At 42.1% G+C, this 25,511-nt stretch overlaps 1 protein-coding gene across 2 annotated transcripts in view; it reads right to left on the bottom strand.

The window, feature by feature from the left end:
• Positions 1-1,119: 1,119 nt before the first annotated feature.
• The window catches only part of LOC128615313 (meiosis regulator and mRNA stability factor 1), a 24,426-nt gene continuing 34 nt past the window's right edge, over positions 1,120-25,511 (bottom strand). The window contains exons 1-26 of one of the 2 annotated variants that reach the window (XM_053637283.1): positions 25,017-25,511; positions 24,315-24,510; positions 21,984-22,670; positions 20,427-20,595; positions 19,887-20,101; positions 19,110-19,227; positions 18,025-18,197; positions 17,154-17,618; positions 16,132-16,283; positions 15,456-15,596; positions 15,173-15,359; positions 14,839-15,017; positions 14,629-14,709; positions 13,733-13,969; positions 13,497-13,616; positions 13,202-13,383; positions 10,762-10,982; positions 10,107-10,249; positions 9,524-9,657; positions 9,046-9,248; positions 8,474-8,701; positions 7,924-8,157; positions 7,494-7,715; positions 6,835-6,895; positions 6,335-6,418; positions 1,120-5,858 (exon numbers count right to left, since the gene is read on the bottom strand). The exon at positions 25,017-25,511 is cut by the window's right edge and continues 34 nt beyond it. In XM_053637283.1, coding sequence (XP_053493258.1) covers positions 5,368-5,858; positions 6,335-6,418; positions 6,835-6,895; positions 7,494-7,715; positions 7,924-8,157; positions 8,474-8,701; positions 9,046-9,248; positions 9,524-9,657; positions 10,107-10,249; positions 10,762-10,982; positions 13,202-13,383; positions 13,497-13,616; positions 13,733-13,969; positions 14,629-14,709; positions 14,839-15,017; positions 15,173-15,359; positions 15,456-15,596; positions 16,132-16,283; positions 17,154-17,618; positions 18,025-18,197; positions 19,110-19,227; positions 19,887-20,101; positions 20,427-20,595; positions 21,984-22,670; positions 24,315-24,452 — 5,265 coding nt within the window. In that variant the 5' untranslated portion in view covers positions 24,453-24,510; positions 25,017-25,511 and the 3' untranslated portion in view covers positions 1,120-5,367. The remainder of the gene's footprint in view (positions 5,859-6,334; positions 6,419-6,834; positions 6,896-7,493; positions 7,716-7,923; positions 8,158-8,473; positions 8,702-9,045; positions 9,249-9,523; positions 9,658-10,106; positions 10,250-10,761; positions 10,983-13,201; positions 13,384-13,496; positions 13,617-13,732; positions 13,970-14,628; positions 14,710-14,838; positions 15,018-15,172; positions 15,360-15,455; positions 15,597-16,131; positions 16,284-17,153; positions 17,619-18,024; positions 18,198-19,109; positions 19,228-19,886; positions 20,102-20,426; positions 20,596-21,983; positions 22,671-24,314; positions 24,511-25,016) is intronic. The other variant, XM_053637284.1, reaches the window with a different exon arrangement.

Consider the following 25,511-nt stretch of genomic DNA (forward strand, 5'->3'; position numbering starts at 1 on the left):
TAAAGCATTTTTATTGCTGTATATAAATCTGAGATGATGTAATTTGTCTCTAATTTGAAAAACGGTGTTGGTCGAAATCTTATATGTCGTCCCAGTCACACAAAGCTCTAGAAGCTCTGTAGCGTTCTGGAACTCCTTCTAGGGTTCTAGAATCCTCTTCATTAAGGATTTGAAGCTCTGGTGAGTTCTTGAACTCCTTTCAGAATTCTAGAATCCAAGCGAGTCCCAGAATCAACTTTGGTAAGGATCTGAAGCTCCGTTGCATTCTGGAACGACTTCTTAGAATTTTAGAGGATTCTAGAATCGGCTTCAGCAAGGATCTGTTACATTCATTAGTGTGTGTTCCACAGACGCAGAGCTGGATACGGTGCATAACCGGCCTTTTTCACCACAAAATTGTCTGCTCCATTTCATCTCTAAAGAGCTGGTGGACTGGAACAGAGTTACAGTATCTTCCGTATCAGAGCTCTGGGGAGGGGGACTTTTCATTGCTATGGCAACAACTCAAGTTACACAAACACAAAAAAAAAATAAAAAAAATCACACAACCATGATTCAGTGGTCAGTGGAGGGAATTTTTCTCATGAATACATCATGCATCTATCATCTTGCCAATCGTTTTTCGACAACAATACATTTGTTAACTTTGTGCCGTATCTTAGACGAGAAAGGATTCGACCATACAAACTTCAGGCGTGATTTTTATGCCGTGCAATAGGAGACGTCCACACGTGATTACACAACGGTTTAGCTCTGAAACCAGTGGATCATTCTTTGGCTTTGTCCACACGTATACAGTTTGTATGTGAAGGCTGGAAAAAGCCGTACTTTTATGCAAGTATTTAAACTTGATGAAGTGAACAAACTACCTGATCATACAGGCCATAACAATTTCCTTTACTCACTCGGTCTTGCATCGTTACACCGAATCTCACTCCACATTCTTTACAGAGAGCGTATACATGTATACATGAGATGTGTTTTGGAAATTTACATATTGCTCAGATACCAACTTTGTGATGAAAATGACCGCAATCTGGATGCATTTCACGATTAACGACCAAAGCAAAGCAACTGTGCTGAGGAAATCTCAAGCGGCATCAGAGCATGTGCTCACGGTCATAAAAATCGTATGCACACAAAAAGGTATTCATGAGCGCGATGCAGTGAAGCGAATGTGCAGAGAAACTTGAGCGAAAGAGAGTGAGAGAGATCAGACTATGAAGGATGTTCTATAGGGAATCCTTAATGATGCTATAATTTAGTCCAACGCTTTAATCAACTGCCCCAGTACCAAGATTTGGGCTAATTTGCATGTTTGCCTAGAAAATCTCAACAAGCACAATATATATATATATCGGTTCTGAGACAGGACATTACTTGTGTTAAAAGTTAATAACGGGTACACACACACGCCACACACTACTGTGCATTTCCCCTTTGAAGTTCAGCACTTGGATATCACAATCAAACATCCACCACTGATCTGAAAAGATTAAACACACTCATTGTACTACTTTTTTTTTTTTACTGCTGAAAATGAGCCGCATGCTTTCAAGCAGGACGCGAAAAACTCTACCGCAAATCTTCCATTTTCTCTCCTGTGACCGCTGTGATTCTTTACAAATGTTCAAACTTGAATGGACCCAAGCAACAACCATGTCCGATTTCGTTTCCTTGCCCGTGAACGCGACACTTTTTCACGTGAACACACGGTGTCCGTGTTATTTTCTTGCCTGCGAGATCTTCATGTTGTTGTTACTGTACTCATCTTACACGTGTAGTGTTGTGAGCGTTTCCATCACAAAAGATCAAACCCGCAAATTTCAGGAACGTTACGTTAGAAAACACAAAACTAGAACACATTCCTGAGATTTGCAGCGGTTCATCATGAAGGTCTTTATGTAAAGCGTGAATAAATACAAGCGCTTAAACGTGATTTGTAAATACGTGTTCCAATAAAAGCATCTTTCTGGATATTATTTGAGTCTTGAAAGCATTTTTGGGTACCAATAGAAAGGGAGCATGTTACTAGAATGAACATTTATTATAAACATTTATTATGCGTTCACATCCAATAAAACATGCTAGTACTGTGGCAAATAACTGAGCATGTAAACAGTGCATACTGATGATATATACACAATATCTATCTATCCATCTCTTGCAAATGTTGAAGAATATCTCTAAACAAGCTAGCTCGCATAAAACAAAACTCTAATTCTAAAGAAAGTTTGGATTTGATGTATCCATATAAGCACATCTGCCAATTTAACTGACAAGTGAGTTAATTATCTGAGTTTTTTGATGTTCATATGGGGTTGCAAAGGAGTGTTAACACAGTTATACGTCTAAAACCGTAACATTGGGTGGGAATTTTTCACACCCTCCAGGTTTAATAAAGTAAAACGTCAGAGTCGAAACTGATGCTTGTGAAATTTATTAAACAGAAATATTCTGGGCACTTCACAAAAAAGTGAAATGTTATAATGGCTTAATGATGGGGGTAAGAGTGACCGAGTGAGCAGAGGCAGAAGGCACAATACATTAAAGAACATGCAACTCAAGTACATCAGCAAGAACCGAAACGAGGCACGACACAGAGTTTCAGGTTAACATTTGTGACAACGTTCTGCTTCTGATGAGAGAATAACTGTACAGTCGTCTTGAATCTGCGCATCGTTTCACCCAAGAGCATCATCCAGCTTAGCGTAATTACTTGCTGGATTTTTTTTTAACGAGAACGTTTAACAAAAACTGGTTAGCTCGATTATGGATAAATCCAGCATGTCTAATACCTTTTGTTCTAACTGCACTTGCTCCAAATCAATATGAAGAAAACACATAACCGACCCCTAACCACGTAAACCAAAAACACTCCGTGCTGGAAAAGAGCCGCTGCTCAACTAAATGCTCATAACTGCCATGTACGTTCGACTTCGTTAACATTACACCCCCAGCAGAATGATATTTAATAAAATCAAAACTATGCAAACGTGCATAGGCAAACAAGATTAGCTCGTCGTTGTGGCGTGACAAACAAGGTTTTCGAGATTTGTCCTCCGAGTTAGCTGTAAGTAAATTACCTCCCCAAAACGGCAAACTGAAAACGTAGCGGCAAAATTAGGACTCGTTACGGCCAGTGTGACTCAGTTCCCTCCACGAAATAAATATCAGGCCTTTGATAATCTTGGGGAAAAAAAAAAAAAACCCAGCTCCTTTAATCTGGGATGAAAGTAAATCATTTGGGACGTAACGCAGCCACTCTGTTGTGGCGAATCAAGTCAAGAAATTAGGAACATGAGCTGTAAACTTGACTAAAACTGGACTAGACTGCATTCAACTTACAGCAGGACTTCTTTAAGCTAAAACAGCAGTCATTCTGATGACCATCAGGTTTAAGGCCAGAGCCCAGAAATAGTCACATTCTCATAGATTCACAATAAAAACAGGAAGCCATTTTACAGGGAGATTCTCCCAAAACGTGGTGCAAACACAGATCCTAAAGGCAGCTTGTCAGGTGATCAGTCTAGGGTTTTTTTTTTGTTTTTTTTGTCCTGGAATAACCCAGACAGCACAAACGGATGCAGGATAAGTCTTCGGTCCCAAGAAACCCACTAAACAAGACAACAGAAAATAAATCTACAAACAACAACATGCTAAGGGAGTGCAGGAGGGAACGCTCTAGCGGCTCTCTCTCTCTCTCTCCGTCTCCCATGGTGCCAAGGCTGATACAAACCATTGTAAAAAGCCAGGCTCGGTCCACAGAGAGAAAAAATAAAAATACAAAAAATATCAGAGGGCCTGTGTGCGTCCCCCTGATACCACGGTGTTTCACTCACAGCAGTTCCCCATCCTTGACATACTCCGGTGCCTTAAAACCCACCTAATAAATTAGACATGCTGAAGTCTTGCATTAAGAATAAGCAGACTGTCAACAGATCCAAAGAAACTGATCAAGGTTAAAGAAAACAACCTTGGCTCTTGCCATCATGAACCGCCGTGAAAATGCAGGAAGCAAACGGATTAAAACTCTACTGCTTCTATAAATATCGTACCATAATCACACAGGAAATTATCTATGCACTATGTGCATATAACATTCCATACACGTGTACACACAGAAACAAAAACAAAAAAAAAACCCAACAACAATCGAAATAAAAAAACACAAGCTGCGTACATGGCTAAAACCGAAATGGAGCTTTTGCTTGAACTCCAGCCGCAGGACGGCGGAGTTTTTTCACGCGCCAACTCAACTTTCACTGTCGACATTCAAACTGTCGAATGGCGCGCTTCAAGCTAGCGAAGAGCTCCGTAACACAACCTCGACTTTATCCTGGCGTGCGTGTCTGGGTACCTGACTCAAACTTCCAAACTGCCACCTGCTCGTCTTCTGATCTCCTTCGAAGAAGTGAAACCGACTGCACTGTTAAGATGTTGAACAAAATTGCCGTTACAACTCAGGCTATTAAACGTGTGCACTAAAGCACAGACCAGAAATCTCCTCAAAACCTTACAGAAAAAAAAAAAACAAAAAAAAAAACACAACTTTAGATCCTAAACTCTAAAGAGTTCTGGAGTACAAGAATAACTACAGAAATCCCATCAATACAAAGGAATTTGCATCGTTTTGGGCTCAAGATTATTACAATTAACATAATCAATCCCCTTCTTCAATAACTTAATATTATATTTTTTTCAATGATCCTGTGTATAAAATAGATGACGACGTCTCCTTTGCGTTTGTTATAACACAGTGTGCAGAAAGAGCAGGCTCGGTCGGAGGACTTCAAAACGCGTCTACTAATTTCGTTTGGCGAAAACCATGATTCCCAAAACAGCATCGAACGAGAGGAAATAAGATTGTGAAAGGACGGAAGCTGCCTTAGTTACAGCTAACTTGGAGGCACGGTTTCGTTTCATATAAACTCATGTTTCCTTTAAACATATTCTACAAGACATGATTTTTATGTTCTGCTGAAACTCAGAATATTGAAATACGCAGAATTGAAACAAACATGGAAATCGGGGTCGTAAACTAAACAAAATGGCTGCAAACATTTAAAAAAAAAAAAAAAAAAAAAAAAAATCGCCAACTAATGATGAGCAAGTGCGTTGAACATTTTAAGAGACAGAAGCAGAAGAAGCACAGGGAGAGGCATGAAACCTTCAGGCTACTGTTATGTCAGATCAAATCCTTCACGGCCACAGCTCCGCAGAGTTAGACGGAGTTATTTCACTGGATGATTATAAAGCCCTTTTCAAGGTTTTTTTTTTTTTTTTTTTTTTTGAGCAAGCAAAAAAAATATAAATAAAATAAAACACTGTGACTTCACCAGAGCTTGATCTGATTAACAAGCAAGTTTAGACTGAGGGGTTTGTGGAGAAGGAAAAATTAGCTGCGAGTTTTATTTTATTCCGGAAGGTTCTTTTGCTGGGGCTTTCCGTGGCCGAGGGTTTGAGGTTGGGAGGTTGCGAGGGTGTATCACTAGATTTAGTATTCCCACTCTGACATTCTGAGTTCTTTTCATCACTGTTGGTGGGATCTTCACCTACAACAGACACCGAGGTTCCCTCAGTTTCGTTCTCTTCATTTGAAGCTGTGCAGCGTTCAGTGGCCGTCAGAGCTGCTCGAGGCTGGCGGTCGTGGACGGGCTGATCCTCTCTGGTGCCTCCTGCAGGCTGGCTGTGCGAGTGCTCGTCGAAGCGGATGAGGTCTCTGTGCTGGAGCAGAACCGGGTCGGGATGTAGCTGAGGGGAAGGCAGGCAGGAGGGAACCGGCCCACATAGCAGGTCCACGGGAGAACCGGAGCTCATACACAGCAGCTCTGCCTCACCAGTACTGCCACCTGACACTAGGAAGGCAAAAGACAGCTTGAATTGTCCTTCAACACAATTGTTCCTTCATTTTATTTCTTAGGGTCCTGACACAGCAAGCTAGCAGTCGCTGTTGAGCAATCCAACATTGTTTCTATTTGCATTTTTGGGATTAGTCAGGATTTGAGCAACTGAGCATGCTAAATAGAAGCTAGTGGTAAGAGTCCTCTGATTGGCTGCTTAGCAGAACAAAACATGCAAACAAAAGCAAGCAACCGACAACTCTCAATACCTCAACCGCTATAGTCCCAGACTAAATAGCATGCCACTATAGAGACCGATAATGGTGTAGTTATAGCTGTACTATTTAACAGCAATTTAGATGATGAATACAGGAACACCAGTGTCACCATAATCACCTGATCCTGAGCAAGATGCGGACACACATGCATCCTCAATCAGCCATGTACAATTTACTGATGCAGCACTTTCTAGTCCGTGTGTGTGTGTTTACCTGGGCTGTGTGTGCTGGCAGGGCTCTGGCTCTCTCGGGCCTCCTCAAGCTGAGGGCTCTCTGTGCTGGCAGGGCTGCTGCGGGCTGATGACGCACACACATTAATGAAAGGCAGAAATAGCAGCAACACGCTCAATACTTGAGTCCAGGTGAACACTATTCTAACAGAGGAAAAGCTGGAACTCGAACGGTCTATCGGTGTGCATGCTAGGTAATTGACAGCCAAGCCGTTCGATATCGATAAAGCAGGTTTCAACTTAAGCGGAAAAAGTTACTTTAGCACGTACAATCGTGTAGGAATCCGTGCCTGGGATTCTGTGATCTTTTCACACATTTTTCTCGTTAGATGTCTGCACAATGATGCCTCCATGGAGCCATCAATAAATCGACACATCAAAAATCTATCATCAGCTGGGCAATCTTTACAGAATCTCAGGCATGCTGTGCCAATAGGTAACGAAGCCATTAATAAGGCCTCGAGTATAATGATGTTCCCTCACCTTTCATATCATTCCTCAGGACTATAATCTTCTTGTGTCCATGGCCTTTGATCCAGACTACCTGTTTAAAAAAAGCAAACAAAACAATAAACAGAAAAATTTTGGAAAATCTAAACAGTGCAATCTAAATCATCCCAAAGATAAACACACCGTCTCCCCTACCATTAAGTACGCTGGCTGTCTACACGTGCCACCCGTAATGAACGAGAGAGAAATGATTTCCCCATCAATCAATGTTGCTTCCAGCTACGTAGCCATTAGTATAAACAGAGAGCACGTTTTGAGTAGGAAAAAGGTGCTGCATTGAGTGCTTGTGTGTCGATATTTGGGGTTGGGGTTGGGGGTGGGGGGGCACACAGAGCAACCATAACAGCCTGCAGGTCAGCTTTGTCCCCAAACATACTGGCTACCAGTTAGAAGTACAAGCTGTAATGTGATGCGTTAAATCTGCAGCATCAGCGCAGCAGCCTTTTCAATGCCATAGTTAAATAATAATAGAAAAAAACCATTCAAAATTAGCTTTTTGAGTTGAATGGAAAGAAAACACTAAACAGGAAACGCTCATTGCCCTTCCTTTCCTACTGTCTCCCCTGGAGAGTATTCTGTATTAAACACGTTTGGATTTTCTTAAAAACGGAAAGAAACATTTGAACACTGACTTGTGGTATGGCAGCCAGGAGTTCATCCAGAGTGCTGTATCCATAGTCATGAGGCTGGAACTCGTGGCCCGTGTACTTGCTGAAGGCACCCCGAAACTCGGTCAGGAAGATCTGGTTATAGTGGTAGGTATGCAGGAGGGCTCGAACTTTTCGGGCAAACTGGTACAGCTGAGTTAACCTTACTCGATCTTTGGCCTCATCATCCTCCCCCTCCTCAAACAACTGTACAAAGAATGATGAAACGATCAATTTTATGTACTACACATCCTCAGTTTTTTGTTTCAAGATGAATTGCTTCAATCACACAAATAGAAGAGATGATCTATAAATGCAGCAAAATGAATTTAATAGAATATTTCAACCTGAATATATGTTTATGATGTTGAAAATGTTAACACTCCAACACACTCTCACACCTAGACATACACACCTCCACTAGGTAAGGCAGGCTCTTGAGCAGCTCGGTAAGCGAGACGAAGCCGTACTCGCAGGGGTTGAGTTGCTGGTCGTACATCGACTCGTACTGCTTCTGCAGCGCCTCCACTCCCAGCCAGTTGTGCGCATCAGGAAGTGACATCATTACAGCCAGCAACTGGGACGTAAGAGCACGTAGTGATTTTCTGTTGATAAGTTGGACCGCTTTTTCTTCAGCACCATCCACTACCTTTGTTAAAGGATAAAAAAATAAAGTATACGATGAACAGGGAGGAAACGTGAAGCATAACATGTTTAATTAGTAAAAATAAATAAATAAAAATTCTTATTCTGAATATTAAGATCAGGGGTGGACAAATCATAAATTGGGCAAGTGAAAGCTCCAGTTTACTGCCCAGACTCACATTGTAGATTCCCCCCCTTGAACCAGGGGCAACTACGAACATTTTTAGAAGATGAAGGTCTGTATTAGTCTAGAAACTAATATATGACCCCTCCATTGTTAATGCTGCCTTGAAATATCACCTGCTGTCGACGTTGCTTACCTTGACCACATGGCAGAGTTTGGCGAGAAGGGCAGGCAGCGTACTGGCATCGTAATCTTGCAGGCGGAGGCCGTAACCGAAGGTCTTGCTGTACTCAGCCAGGAGCTGGCTAACAGGTAGGGCGCAGTCTCTCTGAGCACGCAAGAGCTTCACCAGCTGAGCTGCCAGAGCCTTTACCCGCTCCACCTCAGTCAGAGCTAGTACCTTCTCCTCACCACATTCTAGCACCTGCGCACAGGTCCAGAGATCAGAGGCTGAAGAATTGTAACTGTAGGTATGCTGGTTTAAAAATCACAGAATGTTACAGCACTTTACTTACCAATCACTGACTCTCATTAATTACATATAATAGTACATATCACAGAGCTTCACATTTTTTAAATCTGTTGTTCTCTACAATCTGTGAAATAACTTACTAAAATGTTTATTTGAATGTAAACCAAGCCAGGCAAAAATAATCTAAGTAATAAACAACCAAGTCTGAGCAACATTCTGAACAAGGCATCTAACAGATGGCTAACGGATGTAGAGCAGAGATGTTGAGCCGTGACAGCAGGTTGATCAGCGCTCACCTGAAGGACATCAGGAATGGCTTCAAACAGCTCCACGAGCTTGGAGAACCCGTAGTAGGTGAGCTTGCACTGGCGGCCAAAGTGGTGGTGATAAGTGGGGATGAACTTGCTGAAGGGCATGCGGAAGTGCGGTTGGTGCCGCAGCAGATCCACCACCTCCTTCCCAAACTGTCTGGTGCGCTCCATCTCCTCTGTGGTCCGCTCTGAAAAACAAAACATGGGGGGGAGGAAAGGGGCAGGGGAGAAAAATAAAAAAAAAAGTTTAGATTTAAGATTTTGCTCAACTGTCTATTGCACAATCCAATTATCATATAATTTATTTAAAAAAAACAAACATTGTATGTATTATAAAATACATGTGATCCAACTCTTGCAGAAGTCTTTAATATTAAAAAGAATTGAAGTGTGTACAAGTCCCTCTTATTAAGCTTTTAGTTGAATTTTTGTAACACATTTTAAAAACTCTGAGAATCATCACCTCTCTTAGGTACGGATATGACCGTGTCAGAATCCTGCTGTGTGATGGTGATGGTCGTGTCAGGAATCTCAGTCAGCAGATCCATCAAGTCACACATTCCGTACTCAACAACGTGCCAGTCTCTGGAGAAACACCTGTCCCCACAGACAAACACAGATCATTTTTAATAAGCAGACAAACTGTGTGTTATTTCATAATGCTAATGTCTTACCTATTCTAGCAGGAAATACTAAAAGTAAAGCGAACCCGAGTAGTTGTGTTCAGACTTTTCACATTCAGAATGTTCTCACAGAGATGAAGGAATTAATTAGCAAACTGTCCGCTCAGGTCACGTGTAACAGTGGCAACAGAATAGTGATGCTATATTACAGAAATCCCCGTCAGTGGTGACGGCAACTGTTAGAAGCCACCCGATTACATCAGCACACTCTTACCCGCATGCATTAAGTTATGACGCTGATAAATCATGAAGCAGGAGTAATAATCAGTTACAGTGCAGTATCAGACCAATACAAGTAGCCCTGGTGTATACCGTTTACTTTTAAGACAGAAAAGAGACTAGAGAATAGTGCAGGTGACTGACCAGTGGTAGGCCTGCATGAAGTCCCTGATGATGACCTGCTTGCTCGCCTGAAACTTGAGCAGTTTGAGCAGGTCCTGAGTGAAACGCTTCACCTGTGCCCTGTGCGTGAGGGTCAGCAACCGCTTAGAGCCGAGGCCCAATATCTGCAGTAGAATAAACAATGCTTATGGTCCAGGCAATCACTCAATATTCCATACACACACACACACACACACACACACACACACACACACACGCAGCATTGTTGTAGGAGACACATTAAAAAGTATCAGGTATTTTTATTTAGAAGATAACTATAGTGTAGCTGTGTGTCACACACTCACTACCTAAAATAGCACCGAATCTATTTTCCATTAGGCTAAAGCTGGGTGATGGTTATTGAAGCATGTGATTTCATTCCATGCATCCACTGTTTCTATGCATGATATATACTTTGCTCAATTTTTGTCCAAAAAAATATATATAATTGTTTAGTCCAGAAAAAGAGTTCTGTAGTTATATACTAATATGAATAAAAATTTTTTTTAAAGTTCACTTAAGCTCTGGTTCTTCTGGTATTACTTTCTTATTCCTGTATAAATCAGTGAAAACAAAAAGGACTAATAACGCAAAACACGCATGCACAAAATCAACTACTGTATTGCAAAACTCTGACCTGCAGTACGTGCGGTACAGCCTCCAGCAGCTCCAGCAGTTTGGAGTAGCCATAATCAGAGACTCGGCACTGTTTGGCAAAGTGATGGTGGTAGGCTGGGACGAATTTAGTGATTGGCATCAGGCAGCAGGGCTGGTTTTTCATCAGGTCTATGATTTCTCGACTGAACTGGATCAGTTGTGGATTTCCTACCGGGCTCTTACAGCGCTGTAGCCATGGGTCTGTGCAAATCCATGCCCAGAAAAAGAAAAGAAAAGAAAAAAACAAAACAAAGGCAAACGTTATATGGAAAAGGTCGTTGCATAGGTCCTTTTAACTTTCAGGAGAATAATTTGGGGGTGTGCTCCTTAGGGTTGCAGATCGAAGGTGGTTGTTTTTTTAAAGTCTACTTTGAGAACACTCCTGTGGACCAGTAAAAACTGGAATGGAACTTATAATCGCTGACTGTTTAAAAGCTAGCTTTACTTCATGATGCATTTAACCAACTAAAGTGTTTATGTCACGACCAGGAAAGTGGAAATTTTCCATACTTGTTGGCTTTTGTTTTTCACACAGCCAAAACTTAATGGATATGCTTGTGTTTACCATGCAATATTAGAGAGCATTTTAATATATGGTATTTCAGCCTGGTATGGTAACCTGATGGTGCAGTCCAAATCACAGATTGCCCGTCAGGTACAGACAGCTATGAAGATTATGGGGGTTAAAAACCATTCGCCCCTTCAGATAATCTATGAGCAGTCAGTTATTAGACAGGTGGAAAAATAGTGTCTTCTCTGACCCACATATTTTACACAGAATTTCAGCTTTTCCCCTCTGGTAGAAGATTCAGGGTCCCAAAGTGCAATCTGAACCGATATAAACATTCATTTGTGCCCATGTTCATTAAGCTTCTCAATGCTAGTATGCACATAACATAGGTGTTGGCCATAAGGGTTAGGCTACTTGGGTTATGCAATATGTTATTTGTGCAATGTAGGCTATACGGGCTGGGCAATATTTTATATTTATGGGCAATGCAGGCTTTATCAGTCATTAGACGCCGCCATTGTGAGTAGACATGAATGAGTGAATGGGTGTATTTACATATGTAGAGCGTGTTGTGTTGCATGAGAGTACGTGTTATTATTTTGTGCTGTTGTTGTGTTATGTTGTTTAGTAAAACTGCACAACGGACGGAGTCCAAAACTAATTTCCCTTCAGGGACAATAAAAGTATATCTTATCTTTTGTCTACACTTCTAGTGGAATGCTGTTCACAAGAACACACACGGCTTGAAACTGGGCTTCACATGCAATGAACAGTTAGTTAATAACCTGTTTGATCCATTTGGGTAACTCCTGTTATTTTACATAATGGTCTCGCTTCCTTCAGTGTACTTGGTTCAGGAATCTCTGAAGAAATATGCCTATTTAAACATCTTGTAGGAGTGGTTTGAACTGAAACTGGCAGTTTGTGTGTGGAATGAGGGGGGTGGGGAGGAAAGTTTATTTTTTATATTCAAACACGTTCTCCAATATTCAAGGTTGCCCTTCAGGCACACTGAACAGGAAATAGTTATTGTTTTCAAAAGTGGGGGGGGACAAAAAATGCAAGAGATTGTTGAGAAGTTGAGCTGGATTCAGCTTCATGCAACAGCAGAACTATCAAGAAAGGTGATGTTGCCCAGCTGTGAGTGATGGCCTGTGTAGATATTTCCATCTGCCGTATGTTCCTCCCAAAAACACATACATGAGAAGTTATTTATAATGTATGACCCCAATCTGCATGACTGAAAAGGTGAAAAAATAGAACACTGACAATCACAAAGACTGAAAAAGATAAATAAATAAAATAAAAAAACAGAAATGAATAAATAAAAAGGTACCTGACGGACATCAGGAATGGCTTCAAACAGGTCCACAAGCTTGGAGAACCCGTAGAAGGTGAGCTTGCACTGGCAGAAGATTACCCCATAACTATCTGTGCTCTTGGCGAACTGCATTCTAAATAATGTGTTTGCTGTTTGTTCCCTCGACCATAATTTAAAAAGATTAAACATTTCATCTGTAAACCTTGTTGGAGAGACACACCCCTTACCTAGGAAGCACTGCGGGCTGTATTTGTGTCAAGCGGCTAGTTGAAGGCACTGGGAGAAGAGGGTGATATACATGCTGCATGCAGTGTGCACATATTCTTACAATTTTTCAGCTAATATAAAGTTACAGCATCAGCCTACTGTGATCTGCCAGAGGCAGCCTATTCGATCATTCTCATAAAAGGACCATCAGTAGTTATTTAAACATTACTAAAGGACAATCATTTATAACCATTACATCAAAGGGCATATTACCTGAAAGGGCACCAATACCTCAGTTAATGTTCTGACTCAATAGTAAAGCAATACGAATCAGACAGATGCTACTTCTCATGTCACTCACTCATATATACACGTGTGTACCTGCATTAGGTGGCGGAGGTTTGTTGTGGATCCATTTGATGACCTTGAAGCCGTTCTGTGCAGTTACAATGGTGATGCCTGGTATACAGGTAATGAGGTGTTCCAGTGGAACACTACCCTCCAACTTCCCTTCTTCTTCCATGGTCAACGGACTGAACTCTGATGCGTAGCATTCTGGCAAGCTAATTTGAAAGAAAAAAATAAAAATAAAAGTAAATTATTCATACTGCCTCCCCGATAACAATAATTGACTTTGCATCTGTTGCTAGCATGTGAATAAGGACAGGTGTGTTACCTGAGCAAGGGGATGGTACCCTCATGAGACTGCAGTAGACTGTGCACATGAGCAGACAAGGCTTTCAGAGACACCACAACAAACGGGATCTTGTATGTGTCAGGGTCATAATCTGCCTCACTGCACACAAAGAATAAAGATAAACGATAGGTGGGACTGACTTCCAGAAAACATGCCATGCATTTTATTACCACTATCCATGCTGCAGACACGTACTCACGTGTTTATGGTCCTACCTGAAATCTTGCTGTGTGTAGTGACGTTTGCAGACAGGCTCGTGGTACTCGAGCTCCTCGAACACCACAGGACTGCCACTGGTGGAGGAGCCATCATGGGACTGGGAGGAGCCCAGGGGACTATGTCTGACTAGGCTGTTGGAGAGAAGACACACCAAGCGTCCTGCACCTTGTTCACGCACAGCCACTACCTCCGGCAATCTGTAAAGGTCGCTCGCCACCAGTTTACGGCCAAACCTGCAGACCAGGTTAACACACCCACACCACGAATGATTCAACTATTGCTATTCGACTACACACCTATCAGTTAATTATAGTGAAAGTCACCAAAAGCAGAGTCAATCAAGTGTGGGCAAAATCAGAAAATCGCAAAATCACAATAAATATATGATCAATTAAGCAGTCTGCTGGAAAACTGAAGAATGCTTGTAAAGCTTCATGTTCAAACCCTCTTTTTCCTGAGCAATCGAAGAATTATCTAGCAGCGGACGCTGGAATATTACAAGATGTGATGTGCTGAATAGTAAATGCAAAGGGGCCAATAACTGACATGGGTTTGTAATTATATATATTCAAATGTACTGAATTTTTTAGAATAAGAATACTTCAGTGACTAGTTTGAATTCTTTCATATTTTCCTTGTGAGATTAAACTAATTAACCACAAAGACAATTTTTGGATAAGCCTTTGAACCCATCTTTACCAAGGGAGCCAATAATTGTGGAGGCTGATAACACACCCAATACAGGAAAACAATTAGAAATGTCAAGTAATTAACTAACTGAAAATGGATATTTAGCATTCTAATACCATCGTGTTTGAAACATTTAACGATTTTGTCTACAAGCACCTCAAAAACACCCCAGAGCATCCCAGTCTGTATAAAAGTGACTCACTTTTTCTCATAAATTTCAGTGAATTTGAAAAGTGGAAGGCAGTTCGCTGGAGAATCTTGAAGAATACTGATGATCTCAGAGCTGTAGGAAAGAGAAACAGAGAGAATCATTTCGATGATGTCCCGTGTCCTCACTACGAGCGAAAGCAGAGGAGCTATAAAAACACTGCACTCTAATGATTAATGCTTGCTACGTGTCAGAGGTCAGTACCTCAGGCAGGTTAGGGACTTGTTATTTGCGCCGGTGATGAGGGAGACATGAACGCGTTTACTGCCGATCTTGTAGCGGTGAAGAATGCTGACGGCTCCTATAGCCTGCTGCAGAGAACCCATCTGTACCTTAGCTTTCAGCTGGTAGTCTGTGTGAGGACTGAGCTCAACACTTTTCACCTGAAAATACATGGTGATAAACACATACTAAACTTAAACGTAGACGTTTTTAAAACCTTTGAATATGCAAATGTTCTAGAAACCCAGGCAGTATTTGATAGTAGGGTTTGAAATATGCTCTAGGAGGATAGATATGGAGTCACAGGTTCTCTCACCCTGCCGTGCTTGGCGAAGGTGTCGAGCAGGATCTGCTGCAGCTCTTTCCTGGACATCCTGTAGTCGAGGTTGGCTACCTGGATATCTGCACCGTCTGAGAAGGGCTCAGGCTGAGAGTCAGGACATGGGCTACGAGAAGGAACACTGAGCGGCGACGAACGATTAGACAGACATGGAGACGCACTCCTGAAAGACAGATGTGTAGCAGCGCTGTTTAGCTGCATGCTGAAAAATATCTGGAGAATTGAACTCATTGTGCATGTTTTGGTAAAAGACACAAACCTTGAGGAACAGGATCCCTGGGAGAACATCAGCGGGCTGAAGGAAGTGTGCAGGTTGAGTTTGCTGAAAGCTGATGGAGTGCTCACCTGAAATGACTCGGCCGGAGAATCTGTAGTGCTGCGCACGCTGCACGTGTCTCTCCTACGCACACAAAACCTGCCTTTTACATCGCCGGCTTATTTTCAAACACCTTACCAGGAAACACCAGAACATCCACAACCCTCCGAGCACATTTACGTGCTGCAATATCCAAGCTACAGGGACGTTCAAGGGACCCTTCTCACGCTTCCTGATTTTGAACAACTGAACTCATCACAGGAATGACAGTTTATGAATGCTAATGGTCAGCCTCTTCATTTTTAATTATTTTAACTGAATCATCTTAGGCGCACACCTTCAAATATAATCTTTTTATTTGAACACTTTAGGGATAAATCTTGCTGGAGATCTAAATGTTCTAAATGGAAAATATATTTTTATATATTAAATGTTGCAAAAACTCCTCATCTAAATGCCCTTAAAATACATTTATTATGAGTTCAGGATCAGGGCTGGTGCTAAACTCAGAAGGGCAGCAGAGCAAATGGTGCAGCTTTCACAGAGAAAAACAGCTTCCAATATAGACCAAAGTCAAATGTGCCATTTTTAACCTAAGAGGAAGGGGTAGGAGCAGTACCTGCGGCCTCGTTGCAGGAGCTCTGCAGGGAAGGCTGGTTTAGCAGGCTGCAGCTGAGAGGTGAGGCCGTTGCTCTGAGGAGACGCAGATGCAGCACGGACCTTCTCCAGCGGGAAACCTGTCCTGGGCTTAGACTCCATACCACTCGCGTCCTGGGTTTAAGTAAAGTAAAACGTTAATCTCTCACAAATCGTAAATATTAATGATGAAGGGGGGAAAAAAAAAAAAGAAAGGAAGTAACAGCCACGTTTTGGTACTGTTGCAAGGAAGTCGAACTCCAAAACTTTAACAAATGTTATGAAAGTTTGGTCCCAATCAATAAAAATTGTTTTTTTAAATAAATAATTTAAAAAAATTTAATTAAAAAACCCACTGCCGTTTAGAGACAATTTTTAGCTCCAAAAAAATAAAATGCATAATGTACATAAAGGAAATGCAGTAATCAGTTAAAACTGGAGTTAGAATTTCCTGCAACAGTGTGCTCTGCAAAATGGATGGAACTACATGGAGCTGCAAAGCAAAAGAGACAATTCAATTTGAGTAGAACAGCAAAGAGATGGATGATAATGGAAAGGACAAAAAGCAGACTCATGCAAACCTAATGTTTAAGCCATGATATGGTCACATGAACATAAAATCAGTCCTCCATGTTATGGTTTTTGATGCAAAGCAACAGCAGGGAAAGAAGGGTCTTCTGGGAGCTGCAGGTAGGATTGGGTTTAGGAGCAAATAGGGGAAGCGCAGATTTGTTAAACCCTGGCACACTGTCTCAACATTCTCCAACAAAACACATGCCTGATAACTTGCAAGCTGACTGTCGGAGCTTGGCTTTTGCCTGCTGAGTAAGAACTGACGAGCCAAATTGGGAGGAACATTCTCTGTGAGAATCTTTGGTTTGTTGGAGAATCTTGGACTCGTGGGCTCAGAATTTTATTAAGCTGGAAAGCAGGCTTGATGTGAGCATCTTAACGGCTGAAGGATGAAGGGAGAATGGAGGCAGAAGGCACGGTTACACCGCTGACCTGGGAAAGGGACTTCAACACTGGGCTGCAGGAAGAAGCATGCCCCACTTTCCTAGGGCTGTAGGGTCTTTCTGGAACATTTACCCCAGCATCTTTGCCGCTCTGAGAGGCTCGCATTGCCCGCCTGGGGCGGCGTGGTGACCGCGGCTTCTCCACGGGGAGGAACAGGGCACTAGAAAAGGAGGAAGAGGCAACAGGCCGAGACCGCTCCGCCTCCTCCTCCTCCTGTAACCCGTCAGGGGAAAATGACACAGAGATGCGGTTCCCTAGGACGTCCTCGTTCTCCATGCGCTTGCGGGCACGCTCAGCTGCCTCTGCACTGGCAAATCTGAGCACAGCGGTGCCACCAGACACGCCCAGCACTTTCCCACCACAGTTATTGGACAGGCGCTGAAGCCTGCTACTGACGGACTTGGCGTCGCGGTGCGTGGGGAGGTTGTGCACAAAGAGGAGGTTGAAACAGGGCTGGAGGAGCAAAGAAAGAGGGAGCACTCTGGGTTTTCTGGGACTGTTCTACTGGGGTAGGTACTGGTTTTGAGATGTATAAGGAGTTTTCGGTTTGATTCCTTTACCTACACCAATTTTACATTAAAAAAAAAAGCAAATAATTGTACACAACCTACAGCCTGTAATTAATCCAATACATTGTCAGGAGTAGCACGTCATGGCTGTAGCTTGAGGCAAGGCTGCACTCCTGTACAAAGGGCCATAGGTTTAACAAAGGCCAGAGAAGGCTAGAGTTCATAAAATATAATCCATATTGTAGCTCTAGTAACATCCGGCCACTGAATAAAAAGAAAATGTGCATCTTGCAAAGGTTTATAGCTGACTAAACAATTCTGCCCCAGGTTTGAGATGAGAAGATAAATACCTGTGATTTGATTAGCATCCTGGGAGGCAATTCCGAGACAAAGTCCTCAAACAGGACGTGCAGGTGTGCGTGCTGCAGCAGAGCAGGTGAGGCTTGAGTCTTGTGCACCAGAATGACCTTGAAGCCATGGCGATGACGTAGGTCACTCAGTTCGCTGGCAAAGTTTACATCAGCTACAAATCGACAAGGGTGGGAGTGAAAAAGGGGGAGAATCAAACGGCGGTAGCTCACAGACACTCTAATGTTTCTTTATCTAATGAAATGCACCATGGTATTAGCCAAGTGTATGTGACTCGCAAGGACAATTTATTAATTAAGCCGTGGCCTAGAGTTTCAACTAGGAATGTTCCTTTTGCCTAATTTTATTAGACAGATATCTGTAACAGTCATTGGACAGATATTCAGTTAACCACTTTCAGAACTTTCACAAAGTTCCAGCTTTAACGGAGTTTACAAGACAATAAATCACTGTTATATTTGTGCACAAGAAACAAAACGTTTGAAAATCACACTGGATTAATGAAGTTCGTATGATCATGTGATCACAGTGGCAATGCATGTTTATAATCATCTTAATGTCCATACAGATTTACTGAACAAGTGAAACACAGAAAGGAACGATATATTATATATATATATATATATATATATATATATATATATATATATATATATATATATATTTTTTTTTTAATGGGCTTGATTTGCAAACCTGAGGTACCTGATGTGTGTCCATGGTCAGTTAATACACTTAATAAAGTTGCACTGGATGTTACGAGAAATATATGTTTTATTATATTGCCCGTGAACTTCATATCTGGCTGCCTGCTCCCAAGATGTCAATCATGTCAACGCTGTTCTCTAAATCTAAATATTACCAGATGTGCCATTCCTGTTTTCATATTTTACATGGACATAATGAATACCTGCAGAGTGATTTCATTATTAGAGAATAGTAGCACCACAAACAAGGGTATTCGATTACCGGGTGCACACTCCTAGTACTCAACATCTTCAGGAAAGCAATCCCCAAAGATCCCAATATAGACCATTATACTTCCATTTTCAAAAGGTCATAGACTCACAAGAAACTACAATGACTGTGGCAGGAGCGGTGTGTGTTTCAGCAAAGCGCCTCAGACTCTGCCGGAGTTTGTCATCAGCAGCGTTTTTGGCTGTGGCGTTTATGTGAGCAACAGTGACCTGTTGAGAAGGTTAGACAGAAATCAATATGCATTAAAAAACAAAACAAACAAACAAAAACAAAAGCTTTTTGCAAGCAATTTATATTTTATATATAAAACCTGAAAAAACAAAAACACAAAACTGACACAATACCTAGTGAGAATATAACATGCAACACCTGAGCTGAAAGAGGGTGAGCACAGAAAACCAAAAAAAACAGGAGTTTAAAAAGATCACATTTTTCACATGCGAGAGCACATACTACGTCTGAGAACAACTATGTCTGTTCGTAAGAGTACCTTACGCTATGCTCATAATTCAGAAACAGCAGCTGACAAAACGCAAACAAATCTTGCATGTGAATAAAAGTAGGTGTCTTTGATTTATATTTCTACTTGAGTTAAAGTTTAAGTAAGTAAGTAAATAAACAAACAAACTACTTGTAAATGTACTTGGGCATCCAAAAATAAAGTACTGATAATTAGCTCTTCAGGCCTTCCTCAAACACAGGTCTCCTTCATTTAACCAGATGTATTGCACAAAAAAAAAAAAAAAGAGGACATGCACAGTATTACTTACAAAATAAGTTGGACAGAAGATGATTTGCTCAACTCAGAAGGGTTTGCAAATGATGTTTAATGTTTAACGAGCTTGTTTGCGTGCACGTCCATGTGTACCTGGCAGTTGTTGAGCTCCTGAATGACAGCCTTGTTCTCCTTGCTGATATCGCATACGCAGATGAACTCGGCTTCGCGGTGTCCCTGGAAGAAGCGCTCACGGAGTCTCTGGACCACTGTGGCAGCTGAACGCCCGCTGGGTACAGCGCAGTTCTCTATGTCCCAAAACACACCCACTGGGGGCAGAGACTCCTGCCCACCGCCCTCAATCGACCCTAACATATATATACACACACACACACACACACACACACACACACCGTATTAGAGCCGCTACACAAGGAAGCCACTTCTGAGTAACAGAACCTGCTACGGTATGAATATGCACATGGTCACCTTCTGAGGCGTTTCAAATCATGTTCACAGAAAAGCAAGTACAGAAGATCCCTAAAGAACTATCCTGCTTTAATTCAGTGTCTCCACTGTGTGCTTCCAAAAAGCACGTCGCTCATGTAGCTAATGTGTGCGCCTGTCAAGTGTAACCTCTGTCTAATGTCTACCTAACGCCTTACAGCAGACTAAATGCATGTGTGCACTGACCATATTTCTGGGTGATTTTGCCAACGCTGGTGGGGTGCAGAATGCCATCGTTGGAGGTTCCAGGAACTCTGCAGCCATTACACATAGGTAGAGTTGCAGAGCAGGGCTGAGGAGGCGGGATGTTCGGCCAAACCTTCTCCGAGTCAGCAGCACCCAAACCCTGCGTGGGCTAAAACATTCGCTCAGATCAACATCAACCTCATATCTGCAGCTTCTCGAACACACAGTTACATCACAAGTAAAACAAGCTGGGAAATATCTAGGGTTTAACTCCCATTTAATGATCACTACAACTGCTTTAAAAAAAATTTCTAAAGGCTGGGGATGTTCTTTTTATTTATTTATTTTTCAAAAAAGTGTCATGGGTTAATTTACAGGGGGGAAAAACTACAATTATGAAGTTGTAGCACAGAGCGAGACTTTATATCGGCTTTAGCCGTTGTTCTAATGGCCAATTTAATCATCCTGCAGGATCACAGAGTTTCCTATCTTCCTGTTTTCTAACATACTCCAAATAAAGACAGAATGCAAGTGATGAAAACCATAGTGATGCAATTTACTAAAATTTAAACCCTCTATCGTTGATTGCTAGAATTGTGAATTTAAACCCTAGTTGAAGTGAAAACACTTGTAAAACGTGTTCGTTCAGTGAGACCTTACTAGAGTTGTGTCCCAAATGACATACACTGTCGTCTAGAGTATGAATTTTAGAAGGGTTCTATCGTATCAAATGGCGCGCTTTCTGGTATTGTACTAACCAGAAGTATATGCCGTTTCCCGGTCGAGGGCAAATTACGTCAAACGCACATAATGTGATGGTGCAAGCATTATCGAAATAGCCAAACATAACAAAAACGAATTGGTACATTTTACTGTTCATGTTAACGTTTCCTTTTATGCCCAACAAGACCTCGGTCACCGTCAGACGGAGGCGTGATCGTCTCCGCAGGTCAATTTTGCTTGCACAATTTAAAATCAACTTAGTTGTGGTTGTTGGCAATGTGAACAACTTTTTTTTTTTTCGTTCAGCATCTGAGCCTGATGTAGCCCCTCCCTATCTGCTACGTAAGGAAAGCTGCAACCGTTGAGCATGTGAAGTGCCAATCATTCCACACTTCGTTTTTTCGGGTGAATGAGCACATCATCCGGGAACTTAAAGTGCATTTTAAGGTGTTTTTCACATTAATCACACTAACTATACTACAAAATGGCGCAGAATAATGCATTTAGATATAGGCTCATAGCAAATTTCAAAATAGTCACGTCCATGTTGTCTTGTCTATTTATTCCTACGATGAAACACGGATCATTTTGTTTTTGGCTCCGAAACGGCTTTTTTCCGCTTTCCCTTTTCTGTAAATACTGATTTCATGCTACACTGCCTCCTAGTGCACACACCCACATTACGTGCAAGTAGGAAGGCAGACATCTACGCCGAGTGCCCACATACACAAGTCTCGACATAGTATAGATCAGCTCTAAACCTCCCGAAGGACTGCACCAACCTCAACTAGTCCTTTAAAATATGTAAAGCTGTGCTGCTGGCGAAAGACCAACCTTTCTTAAACACTGATGGCAGTAGTGTGCTCCCTTCTGACAGCCTGAGTTGTGCTCGAGGTACAAAGGGTTAGTGCAGAGGTGAGTAGAGGAGGGTGCATCACCGAGTGAATGGTAGTGCTGCTCCACCCGATGCTCCTCGCTACAGTGGCAGCGCCCGGATAAGGCCACGCAGGGCCCGTGGATGGGTGCAGACCCAGACACGTGTTTTGGCTGCAGACACCCAACAGAGGAACAAGTGTGGAGGTGCCCGCAGCAGGATGGGTGTGTGTGAGCTGCCATGGGCTGAGACGTGGCTACTGAGGCCACCCGGAACCCAAAACTCTGTGGGGTCTGCAGCTGTGCAGGGGAAAAAAGTGCAGGAAGGCCACCACCAGTGCTAGCATTAGTGTTGCTGCTAACGCTACAGCCACCACCAAAACTGTGGGCCCTGGCTTCAAGCGAGCCAGAGTGCTGCTGGACGTGCAGGCTGCATTCACAGCAGGAACACAAGCTTACTTTAGAGCTTCCAGGCTGCAACTGAGGAACGGTCTGCTGGGGGAGTTGAGGGTCTGAAGCAGGGAGCTGGCAGGGAGGAGGTGCAGGCTGGGGGGCCAGAGCAAGAGGCTGCTGAGATGCACTGTGGAGTGGAGGGGGAGGGACATCCTTCAGCTCCAACACTGGCTTACGGACTTCCATGTAACTGTTCTAGAGATTTAAAAAAAAACAACACAGGGCTTTCAGTGGACCATAAAGAAACATACAAGGACAGCATGAAGGAGCGGTCAAAAATGAGTCTTTCTGGATGATCTAGCACTGGGAAATATAACAAGAGAAAATAGGGTCGGTATTATATTTTACAACACACTCTTATTTGACTTTCCACACATCAGTACCTTTATAACACTGACCAACTCAAATGTTACACAGGAACAAGTACATGATTGAAAATTAAAAATGTACAAGCCTATTTTCTTACATTGAGATAAATAAATAAATAAATAAATAAACACATGTATTAGAATGGCCAACTAACGAAGAATAATCTCCTCACAAACATATTTTCAGCTCTCACTTGTTTAAATAAATAAATAAATAAATAAAATTCATCAAAGAACACATCATACATTTTGTCCATTTATGGTGAAGTTTTGCAGGATATTTTGGCCTCTTCAACCTGTACTGGCCCTGCTAGCTCACAAATTTAAACTATGAACTTAAGTTATCTGACTTGTTCTTTGGAGAAATAACACAGCAGAGCTCCCGTAGGCTCGATTCACACGAAGCAGGTTTATTTAGCAGTCAGCAAGACAGCAAACAACCCGAACTGGTCCCAGGGATACATGCCACATGAAAATGTAACTTGCACCAAAGAACCGTCGGCTACAATGCTCTTTATATACATTTCAGGCATGGCACCTTATCTCGTTTTAATCAATCATACACAATTCCCTTTTGGGTGCATCTTTATCACAATCTTCCACAAGTGTCCCAGTTACACAATTTCCCTTTATTATGTGTGTGGCCGAGTCATGCCTACATACTCTGCCTGCGCCTGGGGCCCCAATGCCTTCCTTATCTACACACACACAGACTGTACAAACCTGGTCTCCTTAACACTGAATTTCAGCAGTTTTTACATGTCAGATGAGGTTTAAATTTTTTATATTCTATTACTCTAATATTTCTATATAATTTTCCTACATAATTTCCAACAGTTTAATGTTGTGGAACATGCGCAAATCCAATTATTACAAATCCTTACATCATAACAGCTATAAACCATCATTTCTTCACCAGCGATTCTTTCCGCCCCCCATCTCTTGAAATTAACAAGGCAAAAAAAAGGCCACTTTGTCCTGCATCCTGAAGATTTCCTGTGTCAGATAACCTAAAGTTAAGACGAAGCTGACACAGGAGACTCTTTCCATAAACGCTCGATAAACGTCTCCTCACAGAAAACCGTTAATTTGTTCATTGGCCCATCTGAAACTGTCAGAAGGGCAAGGACAATTCAATTGTTTGTGGTATACACCACAGACAACTGAGTTTGCGATCAAAAAATGGATAAGAGACGAGGTGAAACTGAACTCTTAAACCAAGAGCATATGTTCAGAGCTATTTATCGCTTAAATAATCAGTCTAACAGGAAACAAATCCAAACGATAAGATGAGAATGAACACGTTAATATAAACTGATGGAAGGAATGTCGGAGGTCCTGTTATAGAAAACGCATCGACCAATCAGAATGGAGTGAACAGAGCTGTGGAGCTGATATAAGACTGTATAAAGACCAGCAGGTGTACTTTGACCTGCTTCTGCAATCTTCTGCTCTGTGAAGTCCAGCTCACCTGGTGTGGTGTAGACGGGGCAGTTTTCTGGAGGGAAGAGAAGCAGTCGGTAAGTTTCCAAAACCTGTTGTCTGTGTGAGTGAGCCATGGGAAGGACCGTCCATCACAAACTTCCCTCTCCTTTCCAGAACCTTCCATCACACCACCTTCCCAAACATCTCACCGATGTTTCACTACTCTTCTCTCTCATGCTTGCCTTGAGAACATAAACCTTTGTTAGAAGGTGAGACACCAAAACAGCTTCCACCAGAGACCTACTGCTAACTAGAAGGATATTTTTTGTTTGTTTGTTAAAGGTTAAGCCTACTCACAATCCCTGCTTCATAACGTTATTTATATTAGCTAGCGTTAAAACAGTTCCGCATTTGTAAGCTAGAATTCAAGACGAAAACCAATACATAGAGCTTAAAACGCATGGTTTATGATAATGTGAAGAAATATACATGAAAAGTGTACAACATGACGGTGTCTGTAAGGTGCATGAGCGTTAGCAAGCAAAACAACCAAACACAAACTGGTGTTGTTTAGCTAGCTAGACTGCTAACTCTATTAGCTATTTTAGCCCGTTAATGTAGAAAAGAGCACACAGTTAAAGTGTGTCTATTTTCCACATGAAGCCTTATTTTCCTTACGAATGAAAACAATGCATTTTTTTATACGCTGTTTTGTTTCGTTAACCTGCTAACTAACATGTAAACATACCTTCTACCTTTCACCCATTCTCTCTTGCGCGCGCACCCCTGAAGGTCCTCGCGCCAACCGCGACGTAATAAAGGTTTATCTACTGACGTCTCCGTGGAAACTCTGTCGTAAACACGTCGGCCGCTGTCGTAAATCGTTCGTCGCGCTTAAACGGACACCTGACCATCACACCTACAGTATATGTGGGCTTTTCCCCAAAGTGTTACAAAGCTACAAAGTCGGAAGCACTCAGTTGTATGGCATGTCTTTGTATGCCGTAGCGTTTAAGATTTCCCTTTGCTGGGATTAAAGGACCAGTGATTTTGGCCATAGAACGATGGTTGTTGGTCCCCAAGGATTTTCACACACAACAGTTTACACAGAATAGTGCCCCCCCCCAAAAAAAAACCCAAAACAAAACAAAACCCATCCTGTAACTTACCAATTCTGCAGATAAGAGGTCATAGGAGAATGGCCAGACAGGTTCAAGTTGACAGCAAGTCTGAGGTAATGAAA

The sequence above is a fragment of the Ictalurus furcatus genome, chromosome 12 (assembly GCF_023375685.1).
Source record: "Ictalurus furcatus strain D&B chromosome 12, Billie_1.0, whole genome shotgun sequence".
Taxonomy (NCBI): domain Eukaryota; kingdom Metazoa; phylum Chordata; class Actinopteri; order Siluriformes; family Ictaluridae; genus Ictalurus; species Ictalurus furcatus.